This window comes from Piliocolobus tephrosceles, chromosome 5 (genome assembly GCF_002776525.5).
Source record: "Piliocolobus tephrosceles isolate RC106 chromosome 5, ASM277652v3, whole genome shotgun sequence".
Lineage (NCBI taxonomy): Eukaryota > Metazoa > Chordata > Mammalia > Primates > Cercopithecidae > Piliocolobus > Piliocolobus tephrosceles.
In genome coordinates this window covers 116103069-116121734 of record NC_045438.1, presented here as the reverse complement: position 1 = coordinate 116121734, position 18666 = coordinate 116103069, and the positions used below count along the sequence as shown (strand labels likewise).

General features: G+C 41.0%; 1 protein-coding gene across 1 annotated transcript; it reads right to left on the bottom strand.

The window, feature by feature from the left end:
- Nucleotides 1-3191: 3191 nt before the first annotated feature.
- LOC111549802 (glutathione S-transferase A4-like) lies at nt 3192-18083 on the bottom strand. Its single transcript, XM_023222998.1, is given in 7 exon segments — nt 3192-3314; nt 6977-6999; nt 7002-7104; nt 12953-13093; nt 16029-16171; nt 16945-17001; nt 18002-18083. Coding segments are annotated over 7 exon segments (672 nt in total).
- Between the last annotated feature and the right edge of the window lie 583 nt (nt 18084-18666).

Here is an 18666-nt window from a genome sequence, read left to right as displayed (position 1 = left end):
GAGAGACCTATTTCCTAGCTATTTCAAGTCTCCCAAGCTGAACAACAGGCTGCTGCCATATATATTTTAAAACCTTGAGTCCTGACTTCTAGATCCGGGCTCTGGCCTAGCCACTCATTCACTTATGATCGTAGGCAAATTTGTCTTCTTCCTTTTGGTCTAATTTTTCCCTTCCCTAAAACCAGAATGCGATCCCCACTGACCACACCATACAGTAGGATCTTGGCTCATGGGGTAAGGCACTCGCTGATCCTCACTTTCCTAACTGGAAACTGGGGAGACAGTAGACCTTTGTGGTTCTGTCGGCCCCTCCTCTCTCCTCCTCTTCCTTTGGTAATACCAGCCCCATTCTTCTGAGGAACTTCTCTTGCCTCCTCCACATGGTTACTTTTGGCTGCATAAGGACCTCCATGACAGCAGCAGGTGCACCAAGGAAGAGTGAGCCAATAACAGAACCACAAAAGGACCTCAGGCCAACACAGGTGTCAGAATGAGTTTTGGGCCATCCTGATGGTCTGAATGTCCCTGAATTCACACTCATCTTTTCAAATGTGTATATTAATAAACCCCCATCTTTGCTTGAAAGTAATAACTACAACTCCCCCCTGATCCCTGCACTCCTGATAAAGAAAACCAAAGCCAAACTTCTTTCTGTCAATTTTGCTCAGGGCTGGCAGCCAATGGAAGCAAACCATGTCTGGCTTGGTCTTAGCCTCTCCCTCTAGCCCTGTGCCAAGAAACTGATGCAGCAATCACACATTTCAAGTTTAGAGAGGAGTCTAAAGGGAGGAGTAATTGCCAACATCAAGGGGTCATTATGGAGGCTGCTGCTCAGGTTTGAGTTCTTTGTACACTGATGTCCAAACAATGACAAAAATAGGCTTTCATTGAAACAGGAGATATTTATAGCTACCAAGAAAAAAAAAGAAATTTTCACTTTCCAGAGCGTTAAATGGAGGACTAAGACTAGTAGCAGTGTTTCTATCCCAATATCTTCGGGAATAAAGGACCAAGGCCCTTTTAAGCCCCCAGCTCTCCATTTTGATGAGTATGTTGAGCTAGATGCTTTCACTTGCCTTTCTCTCTCTGTCCAAAAGTAAGGCTTTCTGGTGACAGAGGGGCGCTGTAGTGGGGCCTTGAATGTTTGCTGTGTGCTATCGGGGTCTCTGAGGCTCACTTTCCCTTGGGCATCCATGGTTACCTCTACTAGTTTGGGTGAGACCCCAACCAAGAAGCTAGGGAATGGGCCCAAATAAAACCACACAGGGAAGAACGAAGAGATGAAGACTATTACAAGAAAGACATCAACTTGTACTTATGAGATGATTGGACAAGGAAACATGCTTCTGGCATTGACTGGTTGGCGGGCTGTGTCTGTGGTGACTTGGGGAATTCTGCGAGAGCATGCCAGCATGCCAGGTTGAGGTCAGGCCTAAGGGCTTGTTTTCAAAACCTATGAAGTAGACCCGAAGGAAAACTGGCTTGGAGCATTGGGAACTCAATCACACAGCACTTGGAGACCAAAGGGAGGCATTAGAGCAAGGAGTAAAGGCCTAGAAGTGGTTGTTTTAAAAGCAATTCAGAGAAAGGAGGATTTCCTTTTTCACTATATAGCCTTTTATACTATCTGAATTATTAACCAAGGCCATGTAACTATAACAGAAAGAAATTGGTTTACAGTTTTGAATTATTAAAAATGAATTTTTCTTTTCCACTCAATTCCTACAAGTTCAGATCCTTGGCTCTGCTGGAGGTCAGGGGGAAAGTTATTCCACACAGGAAGCAGGCACAGGGTTTCCAGTGAAAGCCTCTTCTCCCAATCCATGTTACTCTGTCATTTTCATCATCTGGCAGCTGGCTGGCAATGGCTTGCTTAGGGTGGGGAGTGAGATGGGATGACAAACTGAATGCTGACATCAGGTTGGGATTTGACCACTCTGGGAGCTGCAGCTCAGGTCTACATGGACTGTGTTGCGGGGATGCTGAATGGCCCGGGTTATCAAAAAAACCCTGTTGCTCAGTCCATCATCTGAAGACAAGAGGAAGAGTGAACGGGGCAGAAGGTAATATAGGGAATGGTTATGCCATGTAGTGGCCCTGAGGAAATGGCATGAAGTCTGGCGGTCATTAAGTCATTTCACAAGGAAGGACATATACCTGGATACACACTCAGCTGTTAATAAAGTGTGCAACCTGGGACGGAATGTCCCAACAGGAGTTGGAAGCTGGTAGAGTTGTGTGCCCCAAACCATGTGGTAAACCAGAGACCTTGCTTCAGACCAGAGGCCTCCAGGAACTACAATTGTGCCTACAACATCATCCTGAATAGATGCTCCGTGACTAAGTCAGCTCTTCCATCTCCCATCAAACAAGCCCCAATATAAGGCTGAGCTCCAAATTTTACAGTTTGGAACATAATAGGTACCATTAAAGAAAGTGTATCACAGTTCGAGGTTGCAGTGAGCTATGTTTGCACCACTGCACCCCAGCCTGGGTTACAGAGGACCCTGTATCTTTAAAAAAAACAATGTATCAAGGCTGGGGAGTCTTTTGCTCAGCTTGTATAAGTACTATTTGTCAGTTATAGTATATATCTTAATCTCAGTGCTGCTTGGAAGCGTTTCATCATAGCAAAACTCACTCTCGGGTGGCTCTGTTAGGTGGAAGAGCGTTGTCTAAATATCCAACTTTTTTTCAGGGTTTCAGAATGAACATTTTCTGTTCCCCACACATCCCTGTAAGATTTACTAGCATCAGCCAATGTCTAACTCCCAATTTGTCATTTGCCACTTTTTTTCTTATCCCCAGTAATCAGAAATTGGGGTAGGCATTGGAGAGGTCCTTCCCCCGCACAACTGCGGGTCCCTCTTCCCTCAATGGTCCCAATCTTGATGCAGACGGAAGAACAGGGTTGTATGTGGACCCCTGCCCTACATATATCTGGCTCCTATTTATTTATTTCATAAAAGTTGTAGAGTATCATCCATAACTGACAAGCTTTAAAAAGCTACACACATCCGAATGGTTTTATACTCCATTTAATCAGCATTGCTGTTAATGGCAGCATTGTTTGGTTCTTTTCAGACACTTTACTCCTGGGATCTACAGTTCGCTTCTATTATCCTCTGCAGACAGCACATGCTAATGCTGTGACTGGATCATAACGTTTGCCATCACGCAACCTGCTGCCATTAGAGCAGCACTATGTTCCTGACACAGTCAACGTAGTGGGTATCAGGGGGTGGTTTCCTCTGACTCCCAGGCTGCAGGAACTTCTTAATTGTAGGGGTGTTGCTGATTCTTGTTTTAAAAGCCTGAAATGAGAAACAGTAAAATCAGGGCCTTAATAGCAGTCACAACCTTTAAGAAAAATCTCAACTTTGTCATGAGTGAAGGGTGCTTAGACCTCAGTTTATGGAGTCCAGTGCATTGAATTTGCATTAATCCCTCAAAAAGTGTTTGCTGGATATTTCTGAAATGGATAATAATACAACTGCTGACATGTTTAGCATGAGTTATATTATCTATTAAAAAGTCACAATCAAGCAGTGCATACCCCTAAAATATTCATATTCTTTTTTTTTTCTTTTGAGATGGAGTTTCACTCTGTTGCCTAGGCTGGCATGCAGTGGCACAATCTCGGCTCACTGCAACCTGTAACTTGTGGGTTCAACCAATTCTCCCACCTCAGCCTCCCAAGTAGCTGGGATTACAGGCACACATCACCACACCTGGCTAATTTTTGTATTTTTAGTAGAGACAGGGTCTCACCATGTTGGCCAAGCTAGTCTTGAACTCCTGACCTCTAGTGATCCACCCGCCTCAGCCTCCCAAAGTGCTGGGATTACAGGCATGAGCCACCACATCTGGTCACATTCATATTCTTGACCTATCAATTCTTGTTTTAGGAATTAGTATAAAGGAATAAGTATGGGTGTGAGCAAAGAAATAGCTATAAGAGGCCAAGTGTGGTGGCTCACACCTGTAATCCTAGTACTTTGGGAGGCTGAGGTGGGAGAATTGTTTGAGCTCAGTAGTTCAAGACCAGCCCAGACAACAGAGTGAGACCCCCATCTCTATAAAAACTTCTTTTGAATAAAAGAAATAGCTATAAGAATGTTAACAGGGGTCAGGTGCAGTGGCTCTCACCTGTAATCCCAGCACTTTGGAGGTTAAGGTAGATGGATCATGAGGTCAGGAGTTTGAGACCAGCCTGGTCAACATGGTGAAACCCTGTCTCTACTAAAAATACAAAAATTAGCCAGGCGTCGTGGCATGAGCCTCTAATCCCAGCTACTCAGCAAGCTGAGGCAGGAGAATCGCTTGAATCTGGGAGACAGAGATTACGGGGAGCCAAGATTGTGCCACTGCACTCCAGTCTGGGTGACAGAGCAAGACTCTGTCCCCCACCAAAAAATAAAAAAAAAGAATGTTAACATGGTAAAAATAGGAAAGAACCTGTTTCTAGGAAAAGGAGACTGGTTATGTAAATTATGATACTTCTCTACAAGGAGTATAAACTAGTAATTTAAAATGTTCTTATGTAATAGGAAAGAGGAAGGTCCTTGAGCCCAGGGCAGAACAGAATATACACTATTTTCTGTTTTGTGCAAGAAAGTTGAGAGTTGCAAAGACTATGACTGTATATTCTGATTTGCTTTTATCTGCATAAATAGGAACACTGGAAGTATACATAGGATGCCAATAAAGTGATTATGGGAGCAGGGTGGTGGGAGGGAAGGGGTGGGAATGAGACTTCTGAATTTATGCTCTTTTTACATAGCTCTCTTTTTTTTTTTTTTTTTTTTTTTTTTAAGATGAGGTCTCACTCTGTTGCCCAGGCTGGAGTACAATGGCATGATCTTGGCTCACTACAACCTCCATCTCCCGGGTGCAAGTGATTCTCCTGCCTCAGCCTCCTTAGTAACTAGGATTACAGGTGAACACCACAACATCTGGCTAATTTTTTATATTTTTAGAAGAAACGGGGTCTCACCATGTTGGCCAGGCTGGTCTCAAACTCCTGACTTCTAGTGATTTGCCCGCCTCAGCCTCCCAAAGTGCTGGGATTACAAGCATGAACCATCGCACCCAGCCATAGTGCTTATTTTTTTTAAGAAGATGTGATTCTATTGATTAATGAAAATAAAATAGCATACTATTGCAAAAGAATATTTGTTGACCTGTAAACATATTCATGATAATTGAAAAGAATGTTAAATGAAGGCCACAAAACAATCTTTAGTATGACCCTATTTGGAGGGAAAATGCAAAATAATAGGTCAGGAAATCTCATGCAGATAATATTTGGCTGGTGAGATTATAGGTCTTTTTTCTTTTCTTTTTTGAGACAGAGTCTCGCTCTGTAGCCCAGGCTGGGGTGCAGTGGTGCGATCTCGGCTCACTGAAACCTCCACCTCCCGGGTTCAAGCACTTCTCCTGCCTCAGCCTCCTGAGTAGCTGGGATTACAGGCGTGCACCACCACGCACAGCTAATTTTTGTATTTTTAGTAGAGAAGGGATTTCACCATGTTGGCCAGACTGGTCTCGAACTCCTGACCTCAGGTGATCTGCCCGCCTCGGCCTCCTAAAATGCTGGGATTACAGGCGTAAGCCATCGCACCCGGCCAGTCTTTTTTCTTTTCTTCTTTTGGTTTACACAAAAGTCTAACATAACTATATGAACTTGCATTTCTTTTCTAGTAAGAAAAATTGCTATTTCTTAAACCACAAGACCCGTGGTTACCTATTAGATAAAATGTTTCTCAGGAATTGGAACAGAGGCCAGGTAAGGTCTGGCAGGAGCGGAATTCTGTCTGAGGGCTGGGGCAGTGCCGCAGGAGGCTGACAGCACCCCCTAAGCAAATGCTTTGAACAATGGAGGAACTATGTGGGACCCCACAATCAGGGGGACTAAAAGCAGGCAGGGTCATCTGGTAGGACCTAGAGGGAGAAGCAGCAAAGACAGACGTGTCAGCTTTGCTTTGCCAGGAAGAAAAGTTTTAAAAGCACTAAAAACAGGAAAGTTTTTAATGTTCATGCTAAACATCATGATGTTTAGCATCATGCTAAACGTTCATGCTAGACATCAAAATAATCAATTATTTTCCCCCTTCATAAAGTTTTATTTCCTAACAGATCCTGTAGATAAGCAAGAGAAAAATAACCAAAATGAAGAAAAGAATGATTTTTTATCTACTTTTTTTTGTTTTGAGAGGAGTCTCGCTCTGTCCCCAGGCTGGAGTACAGAGGCACAATCTCAGCTCACGGCAACCTCCGCCTCCCGGGTTCAAGCGATTGTCCTGCCTCAGCTTCCCGAGTAGCTGGTATTACAAAAGCACACGCCGCCACGCCCAGTTAATTTTTGTATTTTTAGTAGAGACGGGGTTTCACCGTGTTGGCCAGGATGGTCTTGATCTATTGACCTCGCAATCTGCCCACCTCAGCCTCCCAAAGTGCTGGGATTACAGGCGTCAGCCACCGTGCCTGGTCAGAATGATTTTTAAAACAGTATTCTTGGGCTGGGCATGGTGGCTTATGCCTGTAATCCCAACACTTTGGTGGGCCAAGGCCAGGGGACTGCTTGAGGCCGGGTGTTGGAGACCACCCTGGGTAACACAGAGAAACCCCCATCTCTACAAAAAAGAAAAAGAAAAAAATTAGCCAGGTATGGTGGTGCACACCTGTGGTACCAGCTACTCTGGAGGATGAGGTGGGAGGATCGCTTGAGTCCAAGAGGTCAAGTCTGCAGTGAGCCATGATCATGCCACTGCACTCCAACCTGGGCAAGAGTTAGACCTTGTCTCAAAAAAACAACAACAACAATAACAACAACAACAACAACCCCCCCACCCAAAACACACACACACACATACGCCAGTGTTCTTAGGTTTCTTTTGAGATTGGCCTAGAGGCATATTTTGCTTCAGTCTTTGTTCATCTTTTTCTGGGCTTTGTGTGGATGTTAATATACTACCTTTAGTAGAGGGAAGTCAGAACAGAAGCATTGAGTTCTTCCACCATTAAAATAGCTTCTAACAGCTATATGTCTGCCCAGCTGAATTTGTTGCCAAAAAGAAAATCCTCTCCATGGTCATTCAAAATCTACAGAAAGAAAAATAATAAAGAATAGCAAATGAAAGTAAAAACCATTTTGCATGTCTAAATACTTAACAAGAGCGTGAAGCCTTTGTTTTGATTAGATTTAATAAAGAATCTTAACAACAACAACAAAAAATCTCCAGTGCTGGTAAGAATAGGATGAAACCAACACTGTAACACATGCTGTAAACTGGCACAATTTTGGAGGGGGGGAATTTGTCAGTGATTATCATGGCCTTTTGGGTGGTGAAATGCTGGTACCGGACTCCTGTTATAAACCTGGAGGTGGCTAAGTAAAATTGTATCCACCAGTGTAGAGAGACACAAAAGTTACAACTAGCTTAAGCCTGCTGGCTATACCACCAATAGAAACAAGTGACAAATGTGATCCCAGGAGTCCAAAGCAGAGCCACACAGAAAGCTAATTTTTCACTATCCAGTGAAGAGTGAATATTTAGAAACCTCTCAGTTGCATCTGTGAGTACCAGATGCATTAAATATGGTTTCACTCGATAAATAAGGAGCAAAGGTAAATTCAAGTGCTATATCTCTTCTTGTGATACATGCAAGAATAAAAATAAACGTTAGTGTGGATGGGGAAAAATCACCAGAATCAGTGAATTCTATAGTACAAACACTTGATGAGATATATCAAATAAATGAAATGGGACTCCTGCTAAAGACAAACTCACAGCTAAAAATTTCACAGCATATAAGGAAACCCAAGTCATCTATGAGACAGAGGTAACAGACTGATGAAAAAGGAGAATTTTGAACCACAGAGCCAAAAATAAGAGTCGATCCTATAAAGGCATAAAAATGTTTTCAAATCAAAGAGATGATAAAAAGGTGTTGTGGGTGAGCAAGCACTCTCTGGGCTGGTGGCACCGGGTCAAAGAATTTACCAAGATAGTTGTAAAGAAAGGCAGATTTGTTCAAGAAAGTAGGAAACTATGTTGCGAGGAGGCAATGGGCAGGATCTGCAGAAGAGAATCTGACTGCAAAGAAACAAAGGCTTGCTGAAGATTTTATAGATAGTGTCTATGCTGTCTGCAAAAGAGGGCTTTGTGCAGTACTGATAATGCCGTGATTGAAGTGAGCTAACTTGCAGGTGTCTGGTGATGGTTGGGCACAGGAAGATTGTGAGTTATTTGCACAGTAGTACTATGTGTCCTGGCCCATGAAGAAAGGCAGACTTGTAGCTTACTGCTTTCTCTTTTGGCTTTTCCCTGCTCCCATTTTTCCCTAAGTAGTACTCCACAAAAGGCATATAGAAAGAAAGAGCATATGGATTTGAAGAAGATACAAATAAAGTTTTGAAATGAAAAATATAAACATTGATATAATAAAAACTCCATGAAGAAAGTGAAAAAAATCAGTAATTTGACACACACATCTAAGGAGGCAGAGATCACAAATATGAAAGAGAAGGTAACAGACAAGGAACATAGAATGAAGTTTCAACATAAAGCTAACAGGAGCCCAGAAGGACAAAATAGAAAAGGAAAGAGGTGATTTTCAATGCTATTTGTTAGAGAATATTCCAGAATAAAAAAAAAAAAAAAAAAAAAAAGAAAGAGAAAAAAAAAAGGAGGGAGAATCCTCAGATTGAAAAAGGAACACTAAGCAGATAAACACAGACAAACCTAGAAGTAAACACACAGTGTTGAAAGTATATCAGACAGCCTGGGCAACATGGCAAAACACCATCTTTACAACACACACACACACACACACACACAAAATAGCTTGGTGTGGTGACTTACACCTGTAATCCCAGAATACTGGGAGGCCCAGGTGGGCAAATCTTTTGAGCCCAGGAGTTTGAGACCAGCCTGGGCCACTGGGCAACATGGAGAAACCCCATCTCTACACACACACACACACACACACACACACACACACACACATACAATTAGCCTGGCTCAGTGGCATGCGCTTGTAGTAGCAGTTACTCAGGAAGCTGAGGTGATCATTAGGTCCAGGAGATTGAGGCTAAAGTGAGCTATGATCACTCCAGCCTGGGCAACAGAGTGAGACTGTGTGTGTGTGTGTGCGTGTGTGTGTGTGAGAGAGAGAGAGCGAGCGAGTGAGAGAGAGAGAGACAGAAAGGGAGGGAAGGAAGGAAGGGAAAGAAAAGAAAGAAAAGAAAAGAAAGGAAAGAAAGAAAGAAAGAAGAAAGTATACCATATACCCGACAAGGAGAAAATCTAAAATGAGAAAAAAGATAAATATAATGCCATCAAAAGAAAAATAACCACACTAATGGAAGACTTCTAAAAAGCAACAATCTAGGCCAGAAGACGTAATAATATCTTCGGAGTGTTGAAGTAAAATAATTATTAATCTAGAATTCTATAAACACCTAAATCATTATTTTAGAGTAAAGGTAAAAATACAGATATTTTCTAGCAAAGACTAAAAGAGCTAACCACTTACAGACCTTTCCTGAAAGAACTCCAAAAAAGACGTTCTTCCCTTAGAAGAAAAAAGCACCCAGAAGAAAGGTGTGAGAAGCAAGGAGCAATGGTTAGCCAAGGAATCAGTTAAATGTGTTGATAAATATACATAAGTTGTAGCTAAAAAAAAAAAAAAAAAAAAAAAAAAAATTAGAAGAAGTTTAAAAACAAGTTGGATATAAAATATTATTTAACAAAAACAGAAACAGGAAGAAGTTTGGAGAAAAGTTGAATCTTTGTCCTATCAAGAGAAGGATAAAGATTGATAGTTTCAGAAAGAAATGTTTACCTTCTGAACCATAGAAGAAAAGCTGGAGATAAAGAAAACCAGATCATCTACCAGGATCTAGAAAAACAGAGGAAAACTCAAAGAAAAGTTTTGTTTTTGTGAATAGAATAAATAAAGCGAAAAGGATAAATACAAATGTATTAGCAATGACAAGATATTTGCCTATAAGGCTCAAAAACATAAAGTTGGTTGATCAAAACAAGTAGTAGAACAAACTTATAGTATGATGCTATGTACATAAAAATACTTTAAGATCCACACGTGTAAATACTTTTAAAACAGCTCAAAGCCAGGTCTCTATTTATAAAAACGAAGAGAAAGAATTTACATCAAATTTCTGATAGTGGTTGCCTCTGAGAAGGGAGAGAGGAAGGGTATAATGTTTGAGTACAGTTCAAAGGAGACTTCAGCTATCTATATACATTTGTTTTAATGAGAAAGTAAAATTCTTAAGCAAGAAAATAAAAGTACTGACATTTGTTACTGCCAAGTAGTAGGTACATAGCAGTTCTGATTCTGAAAATATTTTAAATACAGTTGACCCTTGAACAACACAGGTTTGAACTATACAGGTCCACTTAGACATAATTTTCTTCCACTTCTGCCACCCCTGAGACAGCAAGACCAACCCCTCCTCCTTCTCCTCCTCAGCCTACTCAACGTGAAGACGATGAGGGTGAAGACCTTTATGATGATCCATCTCCACTAATGAATAGTAAATACATTTTCTCTTTTTCTTAATAAAGTTTTTTCTTTAGCTTACTTTGAATATAGTACTTAATACATATAGCTACAAAATATGTGTTAATCCACTGTTTATGTTATAGTCAGGCTTCCATTCAACAGTAGGTTATTCGTAGTTTTTGAGAGGTCAAAAGTTATATGCCCCAAGTCACATGTTGATCGGGGTTAATTGTAATGGAATACCAGGCAAAATTATCTCCTGTATAATCATAATTATCTAAAAGTCCAAAAAACAAATAAAAATGTATTTATAGGGGAAAGACTAGGAAGAACCATATAAAAATAATACTGACTGAGATATATCTTTGGGTGGTGAGGATAGTACTGGTTTCTTTCTACATTCTACAGCTCTGTGTTGTCTAATGTTTTATATAATGAACATCTACTTCTTATAAAATAATTTTTACAACTCACCTCATTTTCAGAAATAAAATTTGATATCTAAATACAAAAACTTGGACTTAACATATTTTGAAATACAGCATCTACATTATTGAGTTGAAGTATTATGTATTATGTTGAAGTACAGTATTCTTCGATTTGGAAAAAGCAGTTTAATTATCCAGTAATAGGTGAATAAGAGAAACAGGGTTTGTTTTCTGCTCAGTATCATTCTCTTCACTCAGAGAAAAGGTCTGTCCCAAAGCCCCAGAGAGAATGCTTTGTTTGAAACAGTAGCCTCCAGGATATATTCTCTTGATCAGAAGGAATATCATGAAAAGATGGTTTGGCAACTAAAAAAATAACACAAGCCCAAGTCTCAATGGCAAGTGAGTTGCATTTTGAATAGTTCTTTAACTCAACATAAGGAAATTAGTAACTTTGCATTTAAATCCAAAACATAATCAAAACTATTCAGTACATTGTGTCTTACAGAATAGAAGTAACATAGTCCTGGCTACAGACTAGACCCAAGTATTAAGCATCTACTTATTTCAGAAATAAAAACTATGATATAAATGAATCATATCATTCCACTTTCTTAAAAGATTCTCTGGGAACAAACTATAACAGACACTAAGGTACATTTTCAAAAACTACCATATCCAACTCCAAGTTAAATAAAATAGTCTTATAAATAATCCAACATCTGATTAAGGAGCGTTCTAAATAATCCAACATCTGATTAAGGAGGGTTATTGGGCCAGAATGCATCACCTAGGTGCCACACTTCACTGCTGTGTGTCAATAACAGACAATTTTTTTTTTTTTTGAGATGGAGTCTTGCTCTGTTGCCCAGGCTGGAGTGCAATGGTGCAATCTCAGCTCACTGCAAACTCCACCTCCCGGGTTCAAGTGATTCTTCTGCCTCAGCCTCCTGAGTAGCTGGGATTACAGGAGCCCGCCACCACACCCAGCTAATTTTTTATATTTTTGGTAGAGACAGGGTTTCACCTTGTTAGCCAGGCTGGTCTCAAACTCCTGACCTCAACTGATCCACCTGCCTTGGACTCCCAAAGTGCTGGGATTACAGGCATGAGCCACGGCGCCCAGCCAATAAGAGAGAATTTGAACTGCAAGGTCTTGAGGTTGTCAAAAGAGGCTTGGAGTGATGGAGCCCTCAAAACAGTCTCTTCCAGCTGCCAGCTGCTTTGCCTGTTTGTGCCGACGCCATACAAATATCATCATTCTTTATGACTACTATGGCATGAAAAAGTTAAACATAAAAGAAACCAGAGCTCCTTAAAAAAAATGGCTGATTGCCGGGTGCAGTGGCTCATGCCTGTAATCCCAGCACTTTGGGAGGCCGAGGCAGGCAAATCATCTGAGGTTGGAAGTTTGAGACCAGGAGTTCGAGACCAAGGCCAACATGGTGAAACCCCATCCCTACTAAAAATACAAAAATTAGCTAGGCATGGTGGTACCCGCCTATAGTCCCAGCTACTCGGGAGGCTGAGGCAGAAGAATCACTTGAACCCGGGAGGCAGAGGTTGCAGTGAGCCGAGATCACACCACTGCACTCCAGCCTGGGTGACAAAGTGAGATTCTGTCTTAAAAAAAAAAAAAAAAGAGAGAGAGAGAGTTTGTCTTTTGATTGAGGCATAATTAGCCTCTAGTATTAGACCTAAAAAAAAAAAAAAAAAACCTGATAGTATTCACGGTGGTCACACCTTAGGCTGATGTCTTCTTTTAAAAGACAGAACAGAAATGCTGTATGCTTTCATTGTACTTGGTATATTCCAACTCCGTTTCATTGGAGGTTCCATAATTTTACCTGTAATTTGTTCTGGAATCCTTTTTAAAGTTTTGATCCAAAGGCAGTAAAGCTCTAACATGGCCTCTGTGTCTCTTTTCAGATATTCACTCTTGAAATATTCTCAGAAACAAAATGTAAAAGCCCTGGATACCTGAAGCCTACCTTTTCAAAGCCAGGCAAGTACCGGGTTTTAGCTTTCTGCATGATAGAAGCAAGGGTCTCCTTTTTTTCCTCAGCGGATTTGAAGGGGGCCATAATTATCATCATCATCAGGTCCTGGGTGCCATCAATGTACATGTTGATCTTTACAAAAACAACCATTTGACCGTCAGGCAGGAGAGGAGGTTTTGAGTGCAGGGTTCTTACTCCAACACTTCTCTGGTGTAAATAGATGCAGGAGCAAATTATGTTTATTTTTCCTCTTAAGCTTCCACTCCCATGAATGATTTCTAGCTCCAATCAGCCCAGTGCCCAGGATATAGTAGAGTCTCTGGAAATGTTTATTGAATACAAGGATGTATGAAAGAATTCATGAATGCCCTTAAGTTGAAATCTGCCATAAACAAATAATTGATTATTATGGCTTTAAAAACTAAACTCAATGAAGTTTATTAAAACTACAAAACAATTAGTACCAGAACATTTTCACTTATTTAGAGAAGACAGATAATTTAACAGGTCTTCTGTTGACCTGGCAACTGAGAAGGAAAAGTTTAATTTCCTTTAAAGTTTTCCTTTCAATGCCAAGCACTAAATAAGTAAACAAGCCATAGTATCTATTGCCGTTATTTACTGGCCTATTACACGTTCATGCTGTGCTAGTTATCTCTTCAAGAGTGTCTTTGTATTCCCCATTATATGCTAATTGCTTAATGAATTTGTTTTAATGGTCTTCTGTAGTCTTTTTCTTTTTAACAGCATATAAAGAATAATGGAGTCAGGCTTAGTGGCACATCTATGGCCCAACTATGCCAGAGGATGAGATGGGAGGATTGCTTGAGCCCAGCAGTTTGGGTCTGGCCTGGGCAACATAGTGAGATGTCATCTCTTAAAAATTAAAAAAAAAAAAAAAAAAAAAAAAGGCCTGGCATGGTGGCTCACACCTACAATCCCAGCACTTTGGAAGGCCAAGGTGGGCAGATCACTTGAGGCCAGGAGTTTGAGACCAGCCTGGCCAACATGGTGAAATCTGTCTCTACTAAAAATACAAAAATCAGCAGGGTGTGGTGGCACGTGCCTGTAGTCTCAGCTGTTTGGGAGGCTGAGGCAGGAGAATCACTTGAACTCAGAAGGCAGAGGTTGCAGTGAGCCGAGATCATGCTAGTACACTGCAGCCTGGGCAACAGAGCGTGACTCCGTCTCAAAGAAAAATAAAGAAAGAAAAAGAAAAAGAAAAAAATTTAATAATACACTTTAATTGTCCTATTTGAATTACAAATAATGTTTCTTTTATGTTAGTGTCACCTAGTCCACTTGCTTTAGTTTACTATAGTTTATGGCTAACCCAAAGAAAAAGAATATTAACAACACCATCTATAGCTCAAGGCATGTCTTAGAAAAAAACAAGAAGATTTTTAAACACCAAAAACTTTGCATCAAAACAATAAAAAACAGAGTGCGTTTGCATACTTGTACTTATTTACAAAAGTATCATGTTCACATACTGTTTGACATTGCTTCTCTTGCCATATACCTTCGGAATTCCAGGTTGGAATGACTAAGCCTGTTTTAAAGATGAAGATATGGGAAAGGTGGCATGGGCTGCTACTTTTTGTGGGCCTTGCTCATTCCTATGTTATGTTCTTTCTCCTTTTTCTGAACAATTGAGCCCTGGGCTTTCTCCCACTGCGTCTTCTGTGTACACTGACCACGCGCACTGTATCCATGCTTATAGTGATGACTGTTTAGGGAACTCTGAAAAGGCTCCATGACCCCAAATCCAGGTAAGATTTTATAGTTGCAAGTACTTGTTTTGTCTTAAGTCTAGTTATTTCTTATGAAACTAAACTATCCCCGTGAATAATTACCCAATCATTTTCTGCCAGGCCTAGCACAGTGCCCAGCGTAGCATAGATGTCTGTGGTATACAGAGGCCAAAAAATGGCCAAAAAACTTCACCCTCCTGTATTTGTGATGAAACTTGGCAGCTCCTCCCATCAATAGATGGGGTCTATTTCCCAGTCTATTTGTGGCTTCCTTTAATGAGTGGAATGAGGTAGAAATGATGAGGTGTCAATTCTGAACCCAGAACTTAGGAGGCCAGTATGCTTTCATTCTCACTTTCACTCTCAGAACTCCGCCTCGCTGCCATGAGAACTAGCTCAGGATGAGAGGATGAGAGACACATGGTCCATTCATATCCCAATTGATAGTCAGCCACCACCCACAACCAGAGCCTGGCTAACTACAGACATCAGTGAGTGCAGCCTAGCTAAGTCAAGCTTGACTCACATAGGCCACCCAGATACTTGCTCACCCATAGACAGGTAAGCAATAACAAATGCTTGCTGATTTAAGTCACTGTGTTTCAAGTTTGTTTTAGAGTTTTCAAGATATGTTTTAGAGCATTATTTATAGTCAATAGATCATGGATACAATGCTCAGTACGTGTGATGAATCAGTCATTTCTACCTTCATGTAGAATAACTTACCAGTTTATTTTCTAAGAACGTATTTTGTTAGGAGTGGGGAGAGACTATGAGAATGTTGAATACAACATTCAGTGCACTATGAGTAGTACACAGAAAAGGGGGATGTGGAGTACTTATTAAGAATAAGTACAAGGTGGCCGGGCACGGTAGCTCATGCCTATAATCCCAGCAATTTGGGAGACCAAAGCAAGCGGATCGCTTGAGGCCAGGAGTTCGAAACCAGCCTGGCCAACATGGCATAACCCTGTCTCTACTAAAAATACAAAAATTAGCTGGGCATGGTGGTGCATGCCTATGGTCCCAGCTACTCAGGAGGCTGAGGCATGAGAATTGCTTGAACCCAGGAGGTGGTAGTTGCAGTGAGCTGCGATCATGCCACTGCACTCCAGCCTGGCAACAGAGTGGGACCTGTCTCAAAAGAAAAAAAAAAAAGAATAAGTACAAGGCATGCCAGGTCTAGCAAGTCATTTCCCTTTTGTCCCATTTGTCTTTTTTGTCTCAATCCAGGCTGAAAGGTACACCTGAACCAGGTCTCAGTTGGTGGAGAACTGAAGAAGTTTGGCTAAGAATCAAGAAGAGTAATAAACACTATGGTACCTGACTCTTTCCTTCAGGTCCTTCCCATAGAAGTTGTACTTCGCAGCAAGATAGCTGAGGATGGCTCTAGTCTGTGTCAGCACCATTCCATCCATTTCAACCAAAGGCACTTGGCCGAAAAGCAAGCGCCCATCTGTGGTTTGAGCAAAGAGAGGTTAAGATACCCTTGTTCAGTGGTTGCAGTAAATCTAAGGATGGTTCACTTCTAATTTCTGTCTGTGATTTTTAGGTTCTATCCAAAGTGATGAATTAAAGACCCCAGTTGTTGAGGAAATGGCTACCATTTGCTTCACGTAAAATCTGAGATTCGTTTGGCAGTCTCATGCACTTTTGTGTGTTGGTTAACATGATTATTTACGATTTTCTGCATTTACTGTAAATATGTTATAGTATAAGTGCTTCTGATTCTCAAAGTTTAGGGTGTTGGCTGGGTGCAGTGGCTCACGCCTGTAATCGCAGCACTTTGGGAGGCTGAGGTGGGCGGATCACTTGAGGTCAGGAGTTTGAGACGAGCCTGGCCAACATGGTGGGGGGGTGGGAGGTGGGGGAGTGGGGATGTGGGGATTCTTAAAGGATTCTTCAAGGATTCTTCAGTGAGATGGGAAGAATTAAACCAATTATTGCTGACACATACGATTTTCATTCTATCCTCTTAACCAAAGTCACCGTCATGACCTACTTGATAAGAGTTTCTGAAGGCTAATTGGTGTGGCTTTTGCTGATGCAAATTAAGCTGTGTGTCAGGAACATGACGAACAGCCAATCAATGTTAGCAGTCATGCTATATGCTTGCCTTTTCTAACAGTAGCCGTTCTAGAGCTCCGTCTCTTTTATCAAAACAAATACTTCCCAAAGCAGGTTTCCATTTTTCTCTAATAAGATAATATTGAACAAATCTAGGCTTACCGTTCTGCAACTTTTCATATTGTTCTCTTGTTTCAAGAAATTCTTCTTCAAAGGAAATAAAAGATAAAGAGACATTATTCCAACTTTAAAGTCCTCAAGAAAACAAAGAGATTTTGTTTTTTGTTGGTTTTTTATTTTTGCTCCCATTCCTCTCTTTCCATCACCTAAGTTCCTCCTTCCTTCCAAACTCATGTCCTTTCTCCAACTTCCCCAGTGATTTTTCCTCTTCTTTTTCTTCTTCCTCGTCTGTTATTTTCCCTTCATATAAAGACAAGTTAAATTTCTCTTTAATGCTCATATATTCAATGAAAGGAATCCAGAGATCTTTAATCAGGTGAGATTATCATGATTTATTGATGATGTTTCTAAAGCTTTTGTGAGAAAGATTGATTTTTTTTGGTCCCCCCAAACCTTGAGATGTGGGTAAGCAGTGTAAGGGGAGATGTCCCTAAAAAGAAATAGAGAAAAACAAACAAGGTAATGAGTCCTTGCTCTAGAGGAGATGGCATTCAGATAGGGAAAAGGAAGCCCACACCTGCATAAAACAATTCCAAGGCACTTGTAAAAATCTATGGAGAAGTCAGTGTGGAGGGAATTCAGAGTTAAGGAAAGATCCCATGGGGTAGATGTTTCAAGGGAGGAGTTAAAGGGGAGGCCAGACTGCAGCTGGGCCTGACATTCCAGCTGGCAGCCATGAGTACTACAGGACTGGGGTGCTGAGGCAGAGATGAAAGATCCCAGAAAATCAGCCAGTCCCAATGGAGAGAATGAGGCAGATGTGGGTCTCCTCTCTCTTCTTTGTCTTGTGATCCACAAAAATCTTTTTAGCCTCTATGAAGCTTCTAGAACACCACCTCCCCTGACAGCTCCCCAAATCCTCCCTAATCCTCCATCATCCTATGATCCCTCCCTCACCTCTTACAAAGGAAGACAATTGGAAAGGAAAATAATAGATAAAACCTGTAGGCACCATTCCGAAACTTGAAGGGGAAAGGAGGCTACTTCATTCCCACCCAAATTACCATCCTTCCCAATCCCAGTCAGGAACCAACCTCCTCTCCAGCTGCAGCCAGCAGCCAGCGGATGGACTCCATCCTGCCCCTGCCATGAAGATGGCAGAGCTTGAGTCTGGCTGCCATGATTCCTGGCTCAAAGTTTTCTAAAGGATATAAAAAAAATTAAACAATATACTGACAAGCCATGTGGTATTTCTTCCCCATTCATAGCAATTCCAAAACAGGTAAAACAAAACTATTGTTGAGGGATTCATACATAGGAAGTAAAACTATGAAGCAAAGCAAGAAAATAATTACCAAGGAAGCAGGATAATGGTTACTTCTAGTGAGGAGAATGGGGTTGTTATTGGGGAGGAGCATTTAAGGTTTCCGGCATGCCAACAATGTTCTATTTCTTAAGCGGAATTAGTGGTCTTTATAATTAGTCTTAAAATTGCACATAATGCATTTGCACCCTACCCTATAAATGCTCTAGCTCACAATTTAAGAAAAAAGAAAGAACAAATTATGTATATTGTTTCAAAAAAAAAAAAAACCTCAAACCATATTGCTCTGCTAGAAACACAAAAACAGTCAATGCAGAACACTTCTGTGACCCCAAAATATGTGGGGATTTCTCCCCACTGGCAAGCAATTAATTCTGCAGCAGACACCAGCTGAGTGTCCTCCAATTTAATTCCAACACTATCCACCTGGAGACAGCATC